Consider the following 24,292-nt stretch of genomic DNA (forward strand, 5'->3'; position numbering starts at 1 on the left):
TATATCCGTGGAATCGGCTTTAACTGCTTGAGCTGGTTAAGATGTGGACTTTTTTTTCTTCCACAGCTAATCCATTGTAATTGAATATTAGCCTAAGTTTGAGCTTGTGCTGGAATTGTGGTATAAACGGTTTCACAGGGTGTCACTTTCAGTCAACGCCGGCTTGCTCAGGAGTGTGAAATGCATGTGATGCTCTCCGTGTGGCTGCATGAGTAAATAACTTTTGAATGAAGTCTTGTGCTAATCATGTTTAATGAATTGAGTTAATTGTAATTGGGTACAATTAGACAGAATTTTGCAAAGCAGAGAGCTTTCACAGATATTTTTAAATCTCTCTCCTGGAGTCCTCTTTGGTTGTGTGACAAGCTGTAACTAATGTGCTTTTCAAATGAGAGCATATGCTTCTCTTTGGATTACGCAGGGAGGACATTTACAGAAGTTTTTCATGCTTTTTCAGTGGGGTTGGGGGTATGTCTCCAAATTGGATCCACCTCAAGCAGAAACCTCAGTGAATATTAAACTATGCGTCTGCTGTATTAGAGAACGCAGGAGGGATGGGAGGTAGATTCGGGGGAGGACCTGACTTGCAAACAGAGATTGTTACCGACAGCCACAGGACTATTTGTGCTAATGATATGTTCCAGAGTGTGTCTCTACAATATGCAGAGTTCTCCGCCTGAGGGCTTCTCGCATGTATAACTCCTTTTATTTGTTCAAATCTCTTGGCTTATCTCACTGAGACTGCAGAGAAAAATGACTTTCACAAAGTAATCCAAGCAGCAGCCCTACGCCGTATCATCATTTAAATGAAATGCAACTTGCTAGCAAAATTTTCATAATGTTGTGTTTACTTTTGTCCCATGATTTAACCCTGAAGATTTTTCTTTCTTTTAACATTCTCTTCCATCTGTTTTGAGTATTTTGGCACAGCTTAAGGCTGATTTATACTTCTGCGTTGAATCAATGGCGTACCCTACGCCGGGGGTCCGCGTAGCTCCCGTACCTACGCCGAGGCCTACGCACGTAGCTGACGTGCACCTCCTCCAAAATGTAACTCCCCGTAGAGCCGACGCGGACCGCAAGCTCTGCGATTGGTCCGCTCGGCGGCTTTGCCTTTCCCGCATTTACAACACTTCCGGGATCCCGGACATCGGCCGCACATCTGCCGTGTATTTCATCTCCTCCTCTCTATTCTTCATGTAATCATGTCTGTATGATAAACAGCAACATGTATCAGCTGTAGATTAACATAACATGCTCTGAAACTCTGTGGAAAAGTAAACAGAGATCGTAGTGGGACCGGAAGCAGGCGGCCGGCTATCAGAGAGACCACACTGCCCTCAGGCGTTTCGGCGGAGAATTGCTGCGCGACACAGACACACCGACGCACAAGTATGTGGGGCTCATGTCCGCGTCAGCCCCTGCTGCATAGGGGAGACGCAGAAGTATAAATCAGCCTTTAGTTTGAAAATGATTGCAGGTGATAGAGTAGGTTAACATCTTTTGAAAATTGTTCCTCTCTCTATATTAGAATCAGATAAAGTCCACTCTTCTACATGTATCAAATGGTTCCGGTTTCTTTGTGTACCCTGCATATTTGGGTTCCGTCCTTCCAAAAAAACAGCCTACTCCACTGACACAAAGGTGACTCAGCCAATCATCTAATGCTTCCGGAGATGTGTTCAACCTGGCACTAATGTGGGAGACTGGTTCTGCTGGGGTCACAGCCCACCAACAGACACAGAGCACTCAGCAACACTCTTTCCATCTTCTGCAGGTGGGGAAGTGGAGTGCGTCCGGAGGTCTTAACATCACAGAAGTGCCGAAGCGAAAAGGAATGAACATCACTGACTCACTGGCGAACCGCTCCCTCGTCATCACCACCATCCTGGTACGTAACATTTGGCCTGGCAAGAAGACATTCTGACCTTTTGTTGTTGTTGCTGATATCCCATCAAATGATACAATGAGTTCCAGAAACAGCTACTTCAATGTCGTTGCAGCATCAAGATGTTCACTTATTTTACGTATGTGAAACATCAGATTTTGAATTAGGCAAGTACGTTTTTTTAAAGAACACAAGTGTTCACTAAACCCAGAGATTGTCCATCTCAGCTTAGCAACTATAACAAGTAATCACAGGCTTGACCAGCTTTGGATTTCTCCACACTTTGAAGAGAAATGCCTCGGGCTGTAGGGATGCTGCCTTCAAATGGGACTTATTAAGTTGTGGTTACAGTTAAGAGAAATGTGTGCGACAAAGTTTGCTTCGCTTTCAAGTATGTAATACGCAGGACAAAATGCTCGGCAATGGCAAAAACAGACATCAAAAGTAAGAGGGATTAGCAATTCAGGAAATGCTTGGAGATAATGGTGGAGGAACAAGGTAAGCTAGGTCAACATTTGCCTTGAATGTTTATAAAATAGCTATTCTGCTTCTAGGCTAAAGACTACAATTACAATATACGTAGCTATTTATAAAACAAGTTTTGTGACCTCTGCCAAATATCAGTAGAGCCTGGCCTTCATTGGATGATTCTTGTGAAATCTTGTGATCCATTAAAAAGCACAAGGATTTTTTTTATTTTTATTTAACCTTTATTTTACCAGGTATAGTCCCATTGAGATACAAAGTCTATTTTACAAGGGACAAAAGTTTCACAAAGAGAACAAGACAAATCATATAGTAACAACAAGTAACTATTACATCGATTTATAAATTAGCAGTGTTAAGCTCTAAAAACATGTGCACAAGCTGATCAGATGATCATTTATCCTCGTTTTAAAATCCTCCAATTTAATTAAACAATCCGGTTTCAGGTGACCTTGAAGCTCAAACCAAGAAGAGGGAGCAAAGACATTAAAATCACTTTTACCAAAGAGTCACGAGTCCGAGGAATGACGACTAGGAGTCAACAAAGAGCATAAATAAGACGGCAGCTCCTGTAGTATGGCCTTATAAAAAAAGATATACTTATGCTCCATTCTTCTGTTGTTTAAGGAAGACAAGCCTACAAGATACAGTGATGTGTGCGGAAACCTAAACCAGAAACAAACCGCAATGCAGCATGGTACACCGAGTCCAACATTTTCAGAGAGGCTGAGGAAGCATGCATATAAAGAACATCACCATAGTCAATTACAGATACAAAGGTTGTTAGAATGATGCTAATTACTCAAGTAATTTAGAAGGTAGTGAACTTTCAAACCGAAAATAAAGGAGCAAAAAGAGTTAAGAATCCATCAAACGTGTGTTTCTCTTTTCTAGCTTTACCCTGCTTTATGTTTGCTTTTATTTCCCCTACTGTTGGGACCAAAGAAACTAATTAGGCTAGTTAGCTTCTTAGTTTTCCATCTAGCATTGTCAAACTTGTAAAACCAAACAGTTTTTAATTTTTTCCGAATTTCTTCATCCTTAAATGCTGCTGAAAACATCAAGTGGTCACACATTCCAAATGTGTCTTAAATTCAGGCAAACTTACGTTAGCTTAATTAGCTAGCAATTTGATGATAAAAGCGAGAAAGAGTTCTCATTTCAATTTTCAATCCGCTAAAAACAAGAAAACTGCTTTCATGTATTACCAACTGAAGTCTAAAGGAGTGTATTTCAAATCTATTCCCAAAATACTGAACAGCATGTACAGGAAGCTTAGTGACTGCAACTAAGGGAGCATGGGGGGGGGTTAGCTAACTCTCAGTTATTGGTTGATAACTGTGACGGATGATATATAAAAGTCACGTCATTATCATGAGAAGGGAGAAGGACAGAGGCAAAAAATAATAACAGGAGGCAGTGACATGCAATAAATGTTTCCCTGAATGTATTAATTACATGTACGGATAGAAAGCACTAGATAAAACTCCCCCGGCTCATGGGATGTCAGCGTCTGTTGGAACTGACACAGACGTTCCCCTGTGCACATTTTTCAGGACAGATATACAAGCTACAGGGATAAATACTATCATTATGGCTATATTGGACAACAAGGCTGTAATTATGACAAGTGAGGTCATGGTGGGGCATAATTAATGCCTATCAGGACCCATCTATGTTAATTCCATGTCAAAGAGGAGAAATGGACGAGGATTTAAGTGGTGTGATGTTGAACCACTGCTGATTTGTGTTAGAGTGCTGTTAATGCAGAAGTGTTTCCCTCAAGTTGTTCAAGTGTTTCAGTTGCATTATAAGTTTCCAAAATTTTTAAGTCAATTTTCGCCCTAAAGTGCATTTGACTTTTTATGACGCGTTCCTTGATTTGCCGTTTCGTTTGGAATCATTAGTTTAAGATGATAAAACCGCCTACTCTTTGGTTCGCAGAAGAGAATTTCAACTTTAATATCAATCTCTCCTTTTAGTTTAATGACACTGCATCAAACTGATTCCAGTGATGCATGAACGAGACGTCTGACAGCTTTATCGTGATAACTTTGTCGAAGAGATTAAGGCACTTAATGTGTTTTCCCACTTACATTAATTGTTTGCACTCCATTGCCTGCGATGTCTCTGCGCAAGCCCACCTCCCTCCTCTTTCTGTTCTGCACGCCCATGCTGCGACTGTGAGGGTAGAAGTGGAATAAACACTTTGATTTGAGTCCAAACCTTGGGGAATAGAAAGAATTGGGAGGCTAGAAACAGATGGTAATGACTTTTTCCCTTAACATGCAAACTTTTTGATCAAGTTAATTGGACAACTTGAGCAAAGTTTGTAGCGAAGCACTTTCTCTCCAAATGCATTGTCATCAAGTATTCATAACTTATAATTTATTTAAAGGGCCATCCTGATTGTAATGTCCAAGTGCCTTCATTTCTACAGTGAAAACGATTAAAGATGTTTATGTGCAATATTTTTTCTGAGTTATTTTAATGCTAAATGGTAAATGGACTAAACTTATGTAATGTTTTTCTGGTCTTCTGACCACTCAAAACACTTAAAGCTAAACCCTTTCATGCACATGCATACACTAATGATGGTGCTATGCAAGGCTCATTGTTGTTAAATATACTCACAGACACTCACACTGAAGACAATGCCTTCAAAGCAACTTACAATACAGTTAGTTAACCGTCCTGTTATGTTCGTTTCTCTAGAACAGCAATAATGTTCCAGGGTCAATTTGACCGGGGGCATATTCAACTATCCAAGAGTGTCAGAACCCCAAAAAATCCCAATACACATTTTTTTTTAATATTATTTTTAATTCCATTACTAACCATTTAAATCAAGATTTGGTTCATTGGTGTTCTTTAATTCCCACAGATCATGGTTCAATGAGGATAACTCACTTGTTTCTCATTACAATTCATGTTAAAACTTTTTTAATGTACATTGGAAAGCCCTAAATATAAATACAATAGTTTGACATGATATATTATTTTAATTTTTTAATTTTTTAATTTTTATGAAGTGATTTTGATAAATTAACACGACTCCTCTTCTTCACATGCTGCCCAGATTTTATGCTGCATCTAGCTGGTTTGGAAGACATATATTACCTAAAATAGACTTTAAAAAGGGTCAATTTGACCCGCAACATAACATGAGGGTTAATACATCTAGGGATCAAACCACCAAGCTTTCAAATAGCGAATGACCTGCTTTACCTCTTGGCTGTACCTGCCTCCTAATTTGTTAAAATTTATAAAAACTCTGGCCGTTGTTGTGCTAACTTGACTTCCCCTGCTCTTTCGCTCAACAAACAAACAATCTATGTGTCGTCATGTTGTGTTTATACAACAACCTTTTTTAGTCGTCACCATTCCCACCCTCACCACTTTCACTTGAAAAACAATTTCCTAAGGGGATAAGAGGACTCAGACTACCTATTTTCTACTCTTTGACCATTTCTATTTACTTAGTGAAAAATAAATATATAACTAAAAAAAACAGTCAAAGCGAGTGGGTCACCTTTACTTGCGAATCAATTACTGTGCTTCTGAGCTCAGTTTGTAAATTACAAATCTGGCTATTGCCGGCAATAAATTGTATTACAGCCGCTGCATATATGGACAAACATGGTTTGAAATACACAGCGGGATCTGCAAGCGTATCTGGCAGGGGAATAGTAACAGGCACTTAATAAAGGAAATCATTTATGAGCTATTCGGTGTTAGTCATTGTCACTGCAGGCAGCAGCTCAGTCGCTCTCTCATGGAGGTTGGTGTCAATTGATGAAGGCAACGATGTGGGCATGTTCCATTTCACTGCGGCATTCTGTTCCTAATCAAGCTTTTATACAGACCAAATTATGAGCAGCCAGGCAGGACATTATAGGCCAGTAAAAGGTGTCAGCTACCTGACCATAAAATGAACAGACCAGTGCGGAGGATATTGGTCAACATTAAGCAGTGTGGGGCTTTGTTAGGCTAACATTGCAGGAGCATTGATAGAATTAACATTCATTTACTGTGCGTTAATTTTACTGCTGCATACAAAAGCTATCCCCTTTCAGATTATAAGACATTCCTTTACATTACAGTCTTAAATTAGCTCAGCTCTCTTCCCTTGATACATCAATGTAGGAAAAAACCTCAGCCTTCTCTCATAATTTAACACTCCCTGTATCCACACGCTGAACTGGAATTCTGCTGTCACTGCCTGTTAAATGCAACAGCGACTCATCAGCTCAGATCACTTTGCCTCAATTAGATGCACGGGCCGAGACAAATTGAAAAAGCTGACCTCACCATTGCTTTTCATTTGATCTTTTGGGTCTGTGCAGGAGGAGCCATATGTCATGCTTAAGAAGTCTGACAAGGCGCTGGTTGGGAACGACCGCTTCGAAGGATTCTGCATCGACTTGCTCAAAGAGCTGGCCAACGTCCTGGGCTTCACGTATGAGATCCGTCTGGTGCCTGATGGGAGATATGGCTCTCAGGATGAGAAGGGCCAGTGGAACGGCATGATCAGGGAGCTCATCGAACATGTAAGTTTTAGTTTGTGTGCTTATTAATTTTTCTTTTTAAAAAATACATGTGATTAAATTTGGGAAAATATGCTAATATGCATTCTTGGCAAGCATTAGATGACTAATGTGGAGCTGTAGTCAGCAGCTTGTTAGCTTACCCTGTTTGGATCATAATCTTTAATGTCAAATCCTGTAGATTCCTTTATATTTAAAAAATTATACTTATCTTAGAAATAAAGTCGAGTTGATAAAGGATTTCCACGGGTCATATTCCAATTATGTCTTTTTCCCAATCGGTTAAAATCTGTCTGTTGGTCTCAAGCGGCAACCTCCGGTCTCAAACTATGAAGCCCATGTGGAAGTGTTATAAACTGCAGTTCATCGAGAATCCGCTTGAGGCTGGCTGCAGAAACACTAGAAACAGCCTGGTTCAAAAAACGGCTTGGCTCTACGTAGCTCATTTCTCTATCGGCACACACTGTACGGGGGGTGACTTTTTTTCTAACACAACGGTTCAGAAGATATTAAGATTACGAGTTTTTGCCCAAATAAGACATGACTGACTTGACTCTCGGACGGGAACACATAGCTGTTGGCTAGGAGGCTCAAACTCCACCTCTTTACTTCACACTATGCCTGGTTGAGTTCCACATTTTCAATATGGCTGCCGCCGACATTTGGCTTCAAAACAACGCTCAGGAACAGATGGGTGATGTCACGGATACTACGTCCATATTTGTTACAGTCTATGGTTGGTCTATGTTGATTTTTATTGACAAATTAGCTGTCATAGCTTAAATTGAACCACATTTAAAAAATCTAAGAAGACATTTATTCCATTTTACAAGAATTACTAGATAAAATAACCAGCTATACGCCTTCTCTCATCAAAAATATATGATGGCTAATTCATGGAAGGAATGTGAGTACAGGGCACCATTCACAACTACTTCTAGCTATAGCTACGAGTTGCCAGGCAACAAGTCATTGCTTTGGTATTTAACCCAGTCTTCTTTTTAGGTTTTAAGGGTTTACAGTGAGAAAAGAAGTTTAAAACTGTCTTCCCGTGTGGAAACTTTCATTATATTCATCAATGTGCAGTTTCTGTGCAGCTGTGAAGCTCTTTGAAGTACCACCTGTTACCACTACAGTAGCTGAGGTTAGCCTTTGGTGGTGCTGAGTCGTGAGTTACGGATTGACCCACTGCCTGCTACCAATTTGTGTCTTAAATTGAAGAGTCTTTATAATCAAAACAGCAGTCTACAAGATGTATTTACTCAATAGTGAAACCAGGGGCGATTCTAGGATCGGATGTTTAGGGGTGCTGAGCCGGGCAAGATAAATTTCACTGTTTTTAACATTTTAATATAATTTTATTCTCACATTTGTGAAAGAAAACTATAACACTTTTTGGTAAAGTCTGTGAGTAAAACAATAAAATCTGATAAAGGTTATTTAAATGCTGAGCCACAGCAAAAGAGAAATGGATTGGAATCATAAAAGAAACATATGGTAACCCTAATTTCTGGGGAAAGACAACTCATTTTGACACAGCAGCTCCTCAACATATACATAAACATCATGTATGTTTCTGGAGTAAACCAGCCCCCTATAGTGAGTACCAAAAATACCAAAAATTGACATTGGAGTTATTTTTTGGACTTTCATTTGAAATGCAATGCACAACATGTAAGTACCAAGTACTGTATGGTTTTGAAACTTTTCTAGCTAGTTAAAAAGGACATACAGTGAAAAAATAAAAATAAAAATCTCTCAAATTTTAGGGGTGCTTGGATTCAATTTAGAGGGGCTTCAGCACCCCCCAAAACAGGCTAGAAACACCTATGAGTGAAACACTGTTTTCTTTAAATGCGGGATCATGAACTAATGAGTTAGAAAAGCTGTTGAACAGTGGCAATGCTAAGTTTGTCTTGCAATGTAGCTAACATGCTTGGTGCAGTGAAGTGGCTGCATCATCTGCTTGAAATACTGTAACCCAGTAGAATTCCTATCACTAAGTATATATAGGGGACCAGTATATACACTGAGCTGCTCAGTTCAGTGTAAAGCTATTATTGTTTCTGAACGGGAAACATGATCTGCACATGACAGTACAAACATTTAAAAACAATCATTGAAACGTGACTGTAGAAGGACACAGTCATTATAAAATCAAAAAACAGTGCAGTGAATAGTTGTGCATGTTAATTGAATTGATTGCACACGGAGCAAAAGAACATTTGTACTCATTTGTTCTTGCACTGGGGAGCTGATTTCTATAACTCCATCCTGAGAGAAGAGGAATGAATCCTTCATAGAGTGGGTGGTCAGGGCTGAACAAGACTGACCGTGCACAACTTGTCTGTCAAAGATCTTTGTGAGAGAGAGAACTGCTGCTTGCCAATTAAATTGCTGGCCTCTGTGACAAAACTGGCCTCGGTCCTACATAAATATATACTAAAAGTTTGTCTTAGGCACCTAATTTTATTGGTTTTGTATAAGAGTGGTAACGATCATTTCATTTATGTCCAAGCATAAAAGAGCTCAAGTCACCTGTTACTTAGAACTGAACATCTAAAGATTTTGGAGCTTCATGCACAGCAGAAGTGTTTGTATCATGACACAGACTTACAAAAGCATGCCACTGAACTGAGTCGCAGGTTATGTCCTCTGCGTGGGCAGTGATAGAGTTATGATTGAGTACAAGTCAGGGAGAGCCTGCGAAGCTGTCAGTTACATTTATGACACAATTATGCCAAGGTTGCCTAAAAGTTACAAGTGTATTGATGCCACTCTGAGACAAACCTCTTCCTTCAAGCTGGATAAAACAGGGATTCAATTTGCCATACTGAACATATTGCAGGGATTCAGCAGAAAACAAAAGCAATCATCTTACTGAAGCATGTCGTGGGCAATCGCAGCTGTCTGTGTCAAACTTAAAGCAACAGCCACCGCGGTACAGCCTCCCATCCCGGTGATGGTGGCAATTCTCCGCTGGCATTTCATAAGTGTCCCTGTCAGTGCTCTCTCTTTGTCCTCAGCCCCATCGGGTCAGCGCTGTACTCAGCTGAAAACTTGTAATAGCTTAAGTGGCATTTAGTGCAGGGAATCGTATGGCAGGAGTCAATGGCTTTGGTGCTGAAAGGGTTGGGAAAGGTGGGCTCCCACTGCAGCACTTTATTTCTCCATCCAAGCTTTTTGCTAGATCCATGTTAATAACAATAACCTTGAGGGGAACAAATGGATTACTAAAGGCGGGATATGCTGGCACCAAATGGGGATGCATGACTCCTGCATGAAACAGCACATCGCTCTTTGTATTAGTCTGTTCTTTGGTTTAAAGGGAAAGTGCAGCTGGCCACAGAGAGTCTGCTCATTATCTTACAGCCGAAGCTGGGAGAAAAAAAAAAAGAGTGTTGTTGTTTGTGACATAAGGTTTACATGTGTTTTGTGAAGATGTAGCATCTGGTGATTGAGACCTCTAGACTGAGCTGGCTGTGAATATGAATATAAGCTGTTGAACACACACACATCCGCACCACACAGCGGCTCCATTTGCTTGTGTGTTATAGAGGAAACGTTCAAATCAGAAAGAAAGCATTGTATTTTATGTACGTGTACATTTTAGCTTTTCCTTTTAAAGCCTAATGCTTTTATAAATAGCAGCAGAAGTGAAGATTAGAATCTGTGCTTATTGCTTTTACTGCTCCTTATCGCATGACCAAGGACGCATGACTTCTCTTTGTGGATTTTTAGGCGGCTCTATTTTGTGGTCTAGTGCTTTTCCTACTCCTGCCGGTACAGATAAGCTGATCGTGATTCAGCAGACCTGAAACATAAACTTTAAGACAAGCTTAAGAGATCTGACCCTGGAATGATATGAGAGGTCGGTATGGCTACAAATTTCCTGAGAGTAAACCTCAAACTACCGCACTTACTTCACTGAGGTGACACTTTTTGGCTGGATTTCTGCCCAACTCTTACAGGAACTCCTACTGTAAGAGGTTATACTCCTGTTTGTCTCATCTAGAGGCTACACAGACATATTCTTTCAATCTCACTGTACTATTTGAATAATGAGGGGATAACACATGAAAATTGTTTGCTAGGTATTAGTACTTTTCTTTAAAAAAGGGTCAGAGATAAGATCTGAGCTTGAAAAAAAAAGGTGGTAAAATGCTGCTGAAATACAAGTCTTCTGCATCCATGCTACAAGCTCAGACAGTGCAACCTAATAAATCATGGGCGTGTAACAGAAATACACAAATATCTCTCTGACATCACTTTAAAAGAACAAGAGTATTTTAAATCAGCTGTACGCCGTCATTCATCGCTGCAGTTTATCAGTTTTGACACAAAGAAAAAAGGTGTGTAAGAAACACTAGCTCCGAGAACCGTGTATTTCTTTGTCGTATATCTTTGGACGCCTATGGGGTATGCCATTATGCAAACCCCCAATGCGACTGATGTGTGTGAATGAGAAATTGCAATGTTGCCAAGCGCTACAATTTATTATTGTGCAACATACAGCCCTTTACTTCCCTCTGTGTAGTAACAAAGCTCTGTGGTGCCAAAGGGCATTGTTTGGAAGGTGCTAAATGATGCAACAGGCCTTGTTAAACTTGATTTAGTCACAATAGATGATCACTTTAATCATGCTGTGATGCAAATGTTAATAGCGTGCTTAACACATCATTTATATCTGTCATGGCAATTAATATTTGCCTGGCAGATACACCGCAAGGTTGTAGCGAGCTCACATCCGTACTCAGATGAAGATTTATGTCTGAATGGAAAGCTATTTTATCTAACTGAAGGATGTTTGTGTAATTGAGAAGAGCATTTGACTGCAAGTGGATAGACGAGTGAGATTTTGATTTGATCGGGGACAACAGGGTGACCTGTTACTGAGAGAGGCTGACCCAAAGCTGCGAGGGCAAAAGTTCAACTGCCTCAACAGCAAACATGTCTTTCCAGGCTGCCAACCCCCCCTCTGAGTAAATCACAGTTCCAGGCCACCACGCTCTGCTCTGCATGCTCTGCTTATGCACAGCAACTATTTCTTGATTGCATTGCATATGCTCCATCATTAGGCCTTTGTGTATTACAATGTGAGGCTGCATTGTGTAAGCAGGCCCAGGCGTATCAGTGCTGCCGTGCTCGGAAGTGTCACACTGTGCATTGATTCCTCTACCTGGGTTTCTGTAAATGCATGTGAGAGCAACCAATCAGACATTCCAATACTCTGTCATCCTCCCTGTAACAATAACCTTCATAACATTAACCTCTGCATTGTTCAGCAAAAAAAAAAAGAAAATAATAAAAACACATATTTCTCTTGAATTTGTGTTTTATGTTTATAATAGCCAGTGTCCACTAACAGTAGTTTTTTCCATTGGTAGTGCCCACAACTTTGATTTCCAAGCACTTCTGACCAGCACTATTTTGTTGTGTTGAGCCTGGTTTAAACTTCTTATAGCTTATACCTGTCACAGTTGGAAAACCGAGGGGAGAGCACCCATGTGCAGATTAACATAAAAGGTTATAATAAACAAAAGGTTATACTTATTACTCCAATCAAAATCCATGAGAAACAAAAGAGTCCACAAAAGAGAGCTCAAGAGTATCACAGGGAGCAGGAGATGGTCACACCATATGGAACACGACATAAAACATAACATAATACAGAATATATACAGGGATTAAACACAAGGTAAATCTACAAAATAAAATCAGGAATCAAAGATAGAATACAACAAAGAAAATACAAAACCAAAAAAAGAGTTAATTTGCAAAAACAGATAACTCAGTTTTTATAAATTTTCAGTTACATTTTCAAGATACCTCTGATTACTAAAGTCATTTTGACTTAGTCAGAGCCACCCAACCTCAGTTGATTGAGCTAGTAATAGAAAAACTATGTTATTTCAAACATTTTTTAAAAGTGAGTTCACTGTTTTTGCAATTGAACTCTTCAAAAGCAACTCATGACAATCACGTAGGTCAATGTAACCCTTTTTCAATGCAGAAGCCTACACGTAACCTGACGTGCACCTCCTTCAAAATGTAACTACGCGTTGAAACGATGCAGACTGCAAGCCCTGTGATTGGTCCGCAATACACAATTGTATTTTCAGCATTTCCAACTTTCTGGAATTGCTGCACATCAGGCATACATTCCATCTCCTCTGATCTGATGTCTCCTCTCCCAATTTTCCTTTAATAATTGCTGTATGATAAATGGCAACAAGTTGAAAACGTAGCCGGACTAGAAACACGAGATCTGACTTGCATAGAGACGAGAACAGGTGAGGTTAGCTTCTCTTTTGTATGGACCTCCACCATTGTTTTTAATACAGTTGATATCAGAAGTTGCTGCACTTTCTTCAAGCTGATTGGTTGAGGATAGAAGGTTGACATTGACTGGCATAATTGTGTTCCAAAAGTTGGACTATTATCACCTGCCAGTGCTGAGTGTGGCTACCAAATGCAGCACAAAAAATATGTCCATTTGTGGCCCTAATGATCCCTGAGGTCAGTGTGTATGCATTTTAAAACAAGAAATGCCAGACTTTGTAGCAAAAAGTAAACTTACTAAGTTTTAAAGAATATAGTAGAAATTAATATGAAACTTGGTTTGGATGTGGCATGAATAACCGAAGTTGCAACTTTACAAATCCTCCAGGCCATCATCAGGTGAGGAGGTCTGCAGGGAGAACACCACAAAGGCCGCCATCTGCGAACCCAGATAACACTGAGCCATGTGGCACTCAGCGGGGCACTATCAGGTTATCTCGCTTGTGCCCAGTTTGTGTGCCCAAGCAGCGAGCAGAACAAGGACATGCAGCATGTATATTAGCCCACCGTAGGGATGTCTGGAATCACACGCTGGTTGATCTTCCGGCTGAGTGGCAGGTTGGTTCAAAGCTGCAGTTGGCAACAGAGAACAGAGAGAGAGGTTTGTGATGTACAAATTTGAATAGTTTAAGGAAGACAGCAGACGCGCTGCAGGATGCATCGGTTTTCTCATCTCTCCATCTCTTCAGAGGCCACCCTGTATTTAGCCACCATGGGGCTGTCTGCAGGAGTGCGTCATGTTTTCTTTCTGACCTTTGTTTACTGCTATTATCACAGGAATCAGGGGGGAGAGCTGTCCTAGCCACAGGGAAAGTTAAATGCATGTTAAGAATAGCCTTAGGGTGTAGAAACTGGGTATTTATTCTTTAAAAAAAAAAAGGCCCAATTCAGCTTGATATATTTATTTATTTTAGTATCGTGTGTATCTGGTAAAAAAAAAGCAGACTCAAGTCTTGCAGGCTTTGTCTGACGCCTTTGCAGAAAGTTCCTTAACAAACATGAGATCTCATTTACTTGGTGGAAATGCTGTAACATGAACTGCTGTAAGAACAAGGGCCTGTTCCTCTCTCGCTGCTCAGCATGTAGGAAGAAAAGAAAGCCTCCCTTTGTGTGTTGCATCGTTTCTTGGTGGAAAGAGGTATCCAAGCGTGAACCAAGCAGCTGGTTTCATTAACCTCCTGTCCAGCCACGGTGCAGAGGAGATGTGTGGGCCGCCAGTGTAAATACTAACCCTCTGAATATGCAGTCATACGCATATAATGGATGACTAAGACTTGGACCCTATTCTGGTGACACTAAAAGAATAGCTTTATACTGCAGACTGAGCTACGTGTGATGCTTTCGAACAAGGTTTCTGCATCATGGAAGCAAGGTTAACATTACGTTTTATTAAGTGAAATATCAAAATGAACTTTTTTACTACTTGATTTACATTATATAAAAACTGAAGCTGTTCCATGGACCCGACTGAAAACCAAAGGGGACAGGTTGTTTTCAGTCAGGGCTCCTACACTCAGAGGAGATCAGACTTGCAGAGTCACTCCCTTGTTTTATGTCATTGCTCATGACACATTTTTACAGGAAAGCTTTTATTGTGTGATTTTATTTGATTTTAGCTCTGATTTTAAGGGTCTGTTTTATTGGGTTGTAGGGTTTTTAAGCTTTTATTTCATTTTATTTTTAACCGCTTAATTTTGCTTTGCACTTCTTGTTTTTATTGCCCACTGTAAAGCACTTTGTTACTTGTATTGAAAAGTGCTATATAAATAACATATTATTATTAAAACAATACAGCGACAATAGGGGCCGTAGCTAGCTGTGTTTTGACCTATATGCTAACATGCTCAAAATTAGGAAGGCTATTCTTGCAGCTAAAAGCTTGGGCTGTTCCTAAGCTAGTTTATCACCATGAATTCTGCATGCCTGTTGCATTTTAGCCAAAAGGCTTTGAAATGTTTCAAAGAAGAGCTCCTTGCCTTATTTTGTTTACCCCTTTTGATTCCTCAGAATAAATAGCTAAAACGCCACTTTTAAGAACATTTTGGGTCTTACATCTTCACAATCTTACTCCAGAGTCGAAGGACGCTTGCTCATTAGCAGTAAACCGAAAGAGAGCCAATGAATATGAGGTTGATTTTGCAGTTTCTTTGCTTATAAACCAAAGTATATGCCTGATTGTGGCACTAGATTAGAAAAATCCTAAGGATGAGATGTATGGACCAAACTCTGTGGGTGCTCATTAAGTAGTTGTTCAGACATTTTAATCAAAGTCACGACTGTCAACCAAATGGCGGCACAAGAGGTTGAGACGGTTCTAAGCATCCTGTGGGCATCATTAATCTCTTCTGAACCACATTTCATGGTTGCAGAGATATTCAAGTCAAATTGAAGTACAAGAAATGCCGGATGTTGCTTCATTTTTTTCTATTTCTTCCTCCTACAGAGGGCTGACTTGGCCGTGGCTCCTCTCACCATCACCTACATGCGTGAAAAGGTCATCGACTTCTCCAAGCCCTTCATGAACATGGGCATCAGTATCATCTACCGCAAACCTAACGCCACCAACAGCGGCTTCTTCTCTTTCCTGAACCCCATGACTCCCGACATCTGGGTCTACATCTTGCTGGCCTACCTCGGTGTTAGCTGTGTCCTTTTTGTCATTGCAAGGTAAGTTTGTGAGTTTCAGACTACTCTGTCCTTTCAGTCCTTTGTACATTTCCTCATGAGGTCCAGCAGTATATAGTAATTTACTCTGCCATCATTGCTGGCTGAGTAGTGGCCTGTTTCTCACGCTGTTAGCTGCTGGGTAGTGATCAAGACAGTTATGACTGCATAGGCTCTTAACAGCTCAGCAGTGGAGGAGGGATAAAAAAACACACCTTTCAGAGAGGTTGAAAAGTCACATTTAGTGTGCAATTTCTTGTTTCTTGTGTGATGTCTGTGGAATTGGTAATGTGCTTTTTAAATGGTGCACCTTAAATCTATCATTGAAAAAGATGGTGATGCAGAAAATTATAACTTCTCTAGTATATTGAGCAGTACAAAGAGTAAAAATTACACACACCTGATGTGAAATTGCATCAGAGGAGACTATTTATAGGTAATCATCAGCATTTGCATAAAAACATGAAATTCTAGGCATAGAATTATTATGGAGGGAGATTATCTGATTGATTGCATGAAAAGTGTCTCACTTTTTCCATCATGAATATGTTGAATATCCTGTTAGCATTATTGTCAGTATTTCCTGCTGCTTCTCATGCAAAGTGGTGCTTGAGGAAGTTCTAGAAAAGCAGGCACTGAAAGCAGTTCTGGGGCTTGAGAGCAAACAGCTGCACTGCTCAGTGCTCATGCACTTTAGTGGGACCAAACAAACTCTGGAGTGGCTTCACATAAGCACAAAATCATCTTAAATTGTTGCATCAGTTTTTTCTATTTTTTTTTATATGGAAGCCAGCCTCGGGAGCTGAAAAAGCTGCAGCCACTGAAAGCGCATCATTTGAGCATAAAACAGTCAGCGGTGAACAATAAGTGGGTGACTTCAACACAAGTAGGTAATTTTAAATGTTGGGCAGAGTTGTCGAAGCATTATCGACAGTCTTATCCAGCAATCACGTTGGCTTTCAAAAGCCCTTCTGCCGCATCATAATTATGTTTCAAGGTACCTTATGTTTATTTTTCTAAAGGCACAATTTTGTCCAAAGCTACATGCACAATGTACTTTAATTTGTACGGGCCTTTCATAACAAGTCTCAAAATAACTATTCACAAAAAAGCCTGAACACAACAACTGAGTTTTACTACAGGGAGACAAATGCCATTCTTTTTTAGTACATAATCTAGATCTGAAGACATGCATCAAGAAAATGAAAATGACATACCTCTGAAACAGTTCTTTACTGGGTCAGTATGGATGGCTGAAGAGGTCACATGCATTCTTAACATAACAAAGAAACACAAGGTGCTTCCAGTTTCTTGACTTTAAAGAGAGATAGGACAGCTCATAGAGGAAACTAGGAGTGAGGAATAATAATAATAATAATAATAATAATAATAATAATAACAACAACTGATATTTATATAGCGCCTTTCAAGAAACCCAAGGTCGCTTCACAGGGTCAGGTAGGGGGTCCAGGGGGTAGGTGGGGATATCTAATGGGGAAAAGCCTTGAGGAAAAGGTGCGTTTTGACTGCTTTCTTAAAAGTGTCCAGGGTTGGGGCGCTGCGGATGTCGGGAGGGAGAGAGTTCCACAGAGTGGGGGCTGCCACACTGAAGGCTCTGTCCCCGAAGGTCTGCAGCTTAGTCTGGGGGATGGATAGGAGACCCAGGTCTGAAGACATGCCGCATAGTGCCCAAGGTTGGAATCAAACATAGGTCACAAGCTTCAAGGATTAGATTTGAGCTATATCAGGATGAGAGTTCAAGGCGCTGGTCTGAGATGCAGACAGCTCATCTCCCAAATCAGACGCAAAACAAGAGCAGTTTGTGCAGAACTGTGAAACTATCGCCGCTTGAATATGAATGGCGCAAGATCTTTTGCAAATTGGCCCTTGAGGTGGGGGCAAACGATAAACAACTCTTGGTGCTATTGGCAGTCACAATCCATTCTTAGTGAATTCCCTTCTGTAGAGATTTAAACAATAAAACAGCATTGGGTTAAACTGGGATTATGTTCTGGTGATTAAAGTGAACAGCTGCTTCTCAAAGTGTTTCTAAAAAATATATACCCTCCCTAAATCTAGTTTGCAGTCTAGCAACAACCAGCAATATTTGCAGTTCGATTGCTTGACCTTGCTTTGACATTGTAGCATTATGGAGCATTTATAAAACTAAACATTGACATTCTGATTTGCTCTTGCCAGGATCACAGAAGAGGTGATGGAAACTAAAAATGAGCCACTTGTTTACATCTGTATTTGTATTGAAATATATATATATTATTGACCAAATGTTCCTTTGTGGTGATTAGGGAAACTTAAGTGAGGAAGGAGATGTGACAGAAAAAGGTGACATTTAAGCAGCTTGAGGAAGTACATTAAACAATTTACATTTTGTTTAAAGTTATATTTTGGGCCTTTTTGCCTTTATTTTATAGGACAGCGGAAGAGAGACAGGAAATGTGGGGAGTAGAGAGTGGGGGAAGACATGCAGGAAATGGTCGACCGGCCGAGAATTGACGAGGACTGTAGCCTCTGTATGTGGAGCACTTGGTCCGCAAGGCCACCAGCGCCCCAACAATTTTCATTTGGAGTGTTTGATCATCTTAACATTTTGTGCATTTGGCATATTTTTTACCATAAAGCTTCAAAATGCTGATTCTAGCCCTGGTAGCTTGTCCTTTATGCCAGAATGTGTTTTGTATAGGTTTGTTTAGCATGCAGTTTAAAACAGTGTTAAATTGCTCTTTAAAACTAGGCTTAAATATACAACTCTTTTCTCAATTTGTGGGTCTTAGAGTCCATTCATCTGCAGTTTGGATGTGCATGAAGCCTCTCCTATTTCTGAGGCCTCTTCTCTATCACAAATTACTGGACCATGGCTTTCAAGTTAACATTAAAGTAAAAAACGGGACTAAAATATGAATTAAAGTGGTAGGGGAGCACCACATTTATACAACAGATGCCTAAGGCCTCTCTGATGTCTGCAAATGCTGTTAAGGCCACATGACTTGACACTTTAATATGAAAACATCAGCAATATTTTACAGATTCAGGAAAAGAAAGTTAGGTAAGCCAACAGTGGGCAAAAAACAGCCTGTAAAGATGTCTGATTGCTTAAGTAAGAGGAGCAACACTTCAATGATGGCTGGAAACGACTCCATTACAAAGCTGTTTCAAGATTAACTATCAGTCCTTTTAAGTGTCTGATTAAAATAGACTGCTGACATACTAGAACATATTGCTGCAGCATGTAATTACATTGAAGTGTATCTATCTCCTACACATTTCACCCAATTGAATCTTTATAGATTATTCCCTATGATCCTCAGAACTGAGAATACACACCAGAGGGTTCCTCATTGTCTTCCTCAGTGTTACGGACCATTATAGAGACTTATCTGTTATTCCTTTCAGTCTTTCACTTTCTACTATATCTCATCAAAGTAACAGATTTGCTACATTTCAAGCAGATAGTATTGTGAAGTCTAAAGGATCCAATTCCACTCGGCAGAACACCAAGAATAAAAGAGCCAGAAAAAAAACATTCCTCCCATTTCATGAATATGTTTTTCAAAAAGGAAAGCTGGTGACATTTAGCATGTTTTATCTTAGCATCTGCCTCAAAGACTGAGTCAAGCATTAAAGGTGTGCAGCGTTTTCAGCAGATGTCAAACTAAATGGCAAGGATATGAAGAAATGCATGCTTTGGGGGTTTCATGTGACTTTGAGAGGAGTGTATGCGCCTCAAATTCACAAACATGACATTTAATACACAGTAAAAATGTATATTTTGTGGTGCCTTGTTGGTCACTTTGCAGTACAAAGCGTATGAAACAGGAGTAAGCAGATACTTCCTGTTCTGCCTGGTAGTTTGCCCAGAATGCAATGCTGCATAGCTTGATTAGTCAATGTTTTTATGCCAACAATGTGTCTATGGCTTTGTTATACTTCAATTACGTCACTCAATGCAAAGAACCAACAGATGTAGATAGAGAACTATTGCCAAGATCTTCACTTTAACTTACATCAGACTTCCACCAGATCCATGTCTGTCCGTCTTCGGTCTGCTGTCACGAGACTGAGGTTTTCCCGCCATGATTACTGAATCAACGATTATCTGACTCCTCATCCATGTTGTCTTTATTGGCCTCTGAAAACCTCTGACCTGTTGACTCCAGGTCTGGCTCCGCTCATTATTACAGTTTGTTGTCGTATTTAAGTGGGAAACGATCCGGGGCTTACACAGAGTGTTTTATTCTGAAAATTAACTGGATGTTTTAATTATTTTTTGGTGCCTGACTTCCTGTCCTGCTTGATCATGTCTGCTGAGATCGAGCGCATAGAGTTGGAAACTGGGAAGAGAGAGTGAGAAATGGAATGCCTCAAAGTGCCAAAGGTTGGAGTCGAACACAGGTCTCCAGCTTTCAAGGATTAGATTTGAGCTCAGAGCACAAGGCGCAGCTATGTGCAGTAGTGATCGGAGATGCTGACAGCTCATCTCTCAAATCAGACTCAAAACAAGAGCAACCTGCGCGAAACTGCAAAACTTTATTGGCGCTTGAATATGAACAGTGCAAGATCTTTTGAGTTGGAGGGCAAATAATGGGCAACTCTAAGTGCTATTAGTCGTCGCAAAGCTTTCTTACTGAATTTCCCAATGTGAGAGTTTAACAGAAAAACAACATTGGGCTAAACTGGATTTATAATCTGGTGATAAAAGTGTAAAGCTGACACAACCTCTGACCTGTTGACTCCAGGCCTAGCTCTGCTCATTATGACTGTTTGTTGTCGTAGTTAGGTGAAAAACAATCAGACGACAACATAGAGGGTTTTATTCTGAAAACTAACTGATATTTTAATTTTTTTTTATTTTTATGTCTGACTTCCTGTCCCACTTGATCTATTCTGTTGAGATTGATGCGGAACACAACATTGCAAATTCAGTAGAAGTTAACACATTGACTAGAATAGAAAATCAGATCCGGTGATGTGCTGAATAATAATAATAATCTTTATTTATAGAGCACTTTTCAAAAACTGTGTTACAAAGTACTTTACAATGCCTCAAGGATATGTGCAAAATGAAGAGCATTTTAAAAAGCCATACAGTCAGTGCAAGTGTCATCACTACTATAAAAGAACATGAAATCATAAAAACATAAAAACAAAGCAAAAACAAAATAAAAGCAAAAATAAAAGATCAGAGACAGACTGGAAACGAATCTGGTGGAATTTGGCTGTAACTTTCACACTCATCATTTTATCTGCTTTGAGAATTTTGTTTTGGTTTACAAGCCATCAGATTTAAAGGTTTCTGCCATCTTTTGCTCCTTCTATTGATCCACAACAGTGGCATGAAGCCAAGATTGTGTTGAGAGTTTGTTTGCTGCCTGCAGTTAGCTGAAAAAGAGAAACAGTTACTACTGCAAGAAGGGAGAAAATGGTGTCCAAGGACACATTTGACACCATTCCTGCATTTTCTCAGATCTTAGCACATATAAAGATTTATAAACAATGTTCCAACCTCCTGTTTCATCCCCAGGTTCAGCCCTTACGAGTGGTATGACGCCCACCCCTGTAACCCTGGATCAGACGTAGTGGAGAACAACTTCACCCTGCTCAACAGCTTCTGGTTTGGCGTCGGCTCCTTAATGCAACAAGGTATGGCGCAGCACTTATCCTCTTCCTTGTCAAAAACAATACCATCACACCACCAACCTTTTTTTTCCGGTGCACTGCTGGCTTCCACTATCTGCCTCTTCAACTGACAAGCTCCATGATTTCCATTCTGTGGCTGTTTCATAAGACATTTACCTGTCAAGTACAACTGTGAAGCTCGGTCTTACACGACAAAGGCAGGCTGTTGTCACCTACCTGCTGTTTAAAAAGGGAAGAGTAGGTGCCAGGCACTTGTCAGGGATTGTCAGCTAAGGATGGAAAACATCGCTGCATTTATTCCCCCATAACGCAATCGCTGGCCCTGCTCAAGAGCTCTCTGAGTGTCGGGGATGTAAAGGGTACGTCGAGGAACATGTCTGACAAATACCAGCTGTCAGTCATGGAAGAACTGGCTGGTGTGATGTTTTCAGCTCTGTAAGAAATGGCACTAGCAATGACCTACAGTGGGGAATCCATATGTTTCAATTTTAAAAAGTAGCCAACCATATAAATGTCCTTTTTCTGTTAATTTCGAACATTTTTAAAGGAGCCACAACTAAAGAAGCATTTATCCTTGCAGCACATGATCCCTAAATGTAATGCCAAACTTTCCACTGCAGTTTAATTCAGCCTGTGGACCAAACCAAAGGGAGACAAATCAGCTTTCACTTGCTAGGTGTCCCTTAAATGTCTGTAAGCAAATGAAGGTCCTGAGATAACATAATGAAGTCAACTGTGGAGGAAAAAGACCCAAGTAATAAAATGTTTAACCTCAATGTAACAAGACAAATCAAGGAGGCTTAGTGAGACTCGGCAGTGGATCTTTTTGCCCGTAAGGATAGCAAACACATTCAGCAATTCATTAAGCACAGAGGCTCGGCAGCACTCTTGTGAAACTGCATAGCAGCTCTGCCAATTTGCGGGTGCAGGCAGAGGGCTGCGAGTGTAGCAAGCAGCGAGCCGGGAGGGAGAGGGGAGAGGGAATCAAAACAAAATGAGCTAGTTAGTTGCCTATATCATTGCACTAAACGGGGGGAAAAGTCCCCATTATAATTTGCACCGGGGCTCACAGTGTTGTCAGTCACTGCCTGAGCTCCTGTGTTTCTGATAGTGAAGCTTATCAGTGTTATTTTAATATTCACATTAGAATGTTGGTGCTAAAAATGACATATTTGTTTGTGTTGCGTAACTGTTTCAGCAAAAGCACGGTCCAAAATATCTTGAAAATGATCTCCAACATCCCATTTGTCTCAGTTTAAATTTGACACAGACTGTTTCTGGCTTTCCGTGACACCCATCCGTGCTACAGTACCTTGTAGCACACGCTGCACGGCGGTATCTGCGGCGAGGTATATTTTGTCGGTGTCACATAAACAGACATCCCCTGCTTGTCTGCCAAACACAGTGACAGCAGCTGAGACGGAAGCCATTTCCTTGACGTGTTTAAAATGCAAATGGACGTGTTTGAGGGAGAAAAAAAAAAATCCACCAGCTTGTCTGTGGGAGGGAGGTGTCACCGACAACACAAAGAACACAAAATGTGAGGAGGTGCAAAGGCAAACACGTCGTGTGCTTCAAATGCTTTCCTGGGGGTCTCAGTAGACTTTTGCTCACAACAAACATATGTCGCATCATTCCCCGCAAATTAGTTCCCCCATAAAAAAATTATTTTCAAAGTATGTTTGATTTATGAGTTCATTTCTTTCATCATCGCTGATGCTTTTGCTTGATTTTCTGAAAATATTTCTACTTCTGTTACCGAGATGCAAGCTTTAAAACCTGAAACGTGGACTTTTTTTTGAGTGGCAGTAGCTTGGTTCATATGAAGGTTGCTTATTCAGGTCTTGCATGGATCACACAGCATGGAGTGTGAACAGAAAGCTCTCTTGGGCACTGCCCTTGAGAGAGGCACCAAACCCCAAACTAGCTGAAAGGCCATATCTTTGAACTAATGCATTTCCACATCTCCTGGACGTGTACTCTAATAAATAATCCTTCTTCATTCAATTATTTTTACAATAATTAATCCTTTGTGACGGATCACATCCATTGTCAAGAAACTTGAGTTGTGACTTTTACCCTCCTGAGGTGTAGATCAAGATATACTTGCAATGGAATAAACATTTCCTTTCAGAAGTGTCACTGTTTAAAAGCAATTAACAAATAGTAAAGCCTCCAGCTCTGGAAGTGAGCTTTTGCACGATGACTCCACAGGGAGAATGCTAAGTGCAGGTAATCATCCCCACAGGAAAGCCTACTTCTCTCATGTTAAGGTGAGGCATTGCTAGTGGGAAGAAACACTTTCAGAAAACCAGGGCATTATGTTTAGCGAGATGCGTTACTGAATCCACAGAGAGCAGTGTTTTTCCCTAGAATGACATTTCAAAAAGCATCATTAGCTACAAAACATTCTGTTCATTTATTCAAAGGAGAATAGCAATGTCAGTGACTTTTGGAAGATATCCTCTGAAGAAATGTGAGCTATGGGTTTGGTCGCGGCTATGATAGACACAGTGTATCTATCATATTACATAAACTATTAACTGATGAAGCAATAAATTAATAAAACACTTGAATTGTTTTAACCCCAATCAACAAATGGCTAACTATAAAATCAGTGTCGGTTTCCCTGAGAGCTGGTTAAATGAGAATATTAATGCCTTACAGAGAAATTGTTGAATCATAAGAAATGGAGAGCTTCATAACTCCA

At 40.2% G+C, this 24,292-nt stretch overlaps 1 protein-coding gene across 1 annotated transcript in view; it reads left to right on the forward strand.

The window, feature by feature from the left end:
* LOC117823157 (glutamate receptor ionotropic, kainate 3) overlaps nt 1–24,292 on the forward strand; it is a 98,850-nt gene that overhangs the window by 61,998 nt on the left and 12,560 nt on the right. The window contains exons 9-12 of the mRNA XM_034698237.1: nt 1,778–1,891; nt 6,721–6,924; nt 15,707–15,930; nt 21,467–21,585. Coding sequence (XP_034554128.1) covers nt 1,778–1,891; nt 6,721–6,924; nt 15,707–15,930; nt 21,467–21,585 — 661 coding nt within the window. The remainder of the gene's footprint in view (nt 1–1,777; nt 1,892–6,720; nt 6,925–15,706; nt 15,931–21,466; nt 21,586–24,292) is intronic.

The sequence above is a fragment of the Notolabrus celidotus genome, chromosome 12 (assembly GCF_009762535.1).
Source record: "Notolabrus celidotus isolate fNotCel1 chromosome 12, fNotCel1.pri, whole genome shotgun sequence".
Classification (NCBI taxonomy): Eukaryota; Metazoa; Chordata; class Actinopteri; order Labriformes; family Labridae; genus Notolabrus; species Notolabrus celidotus.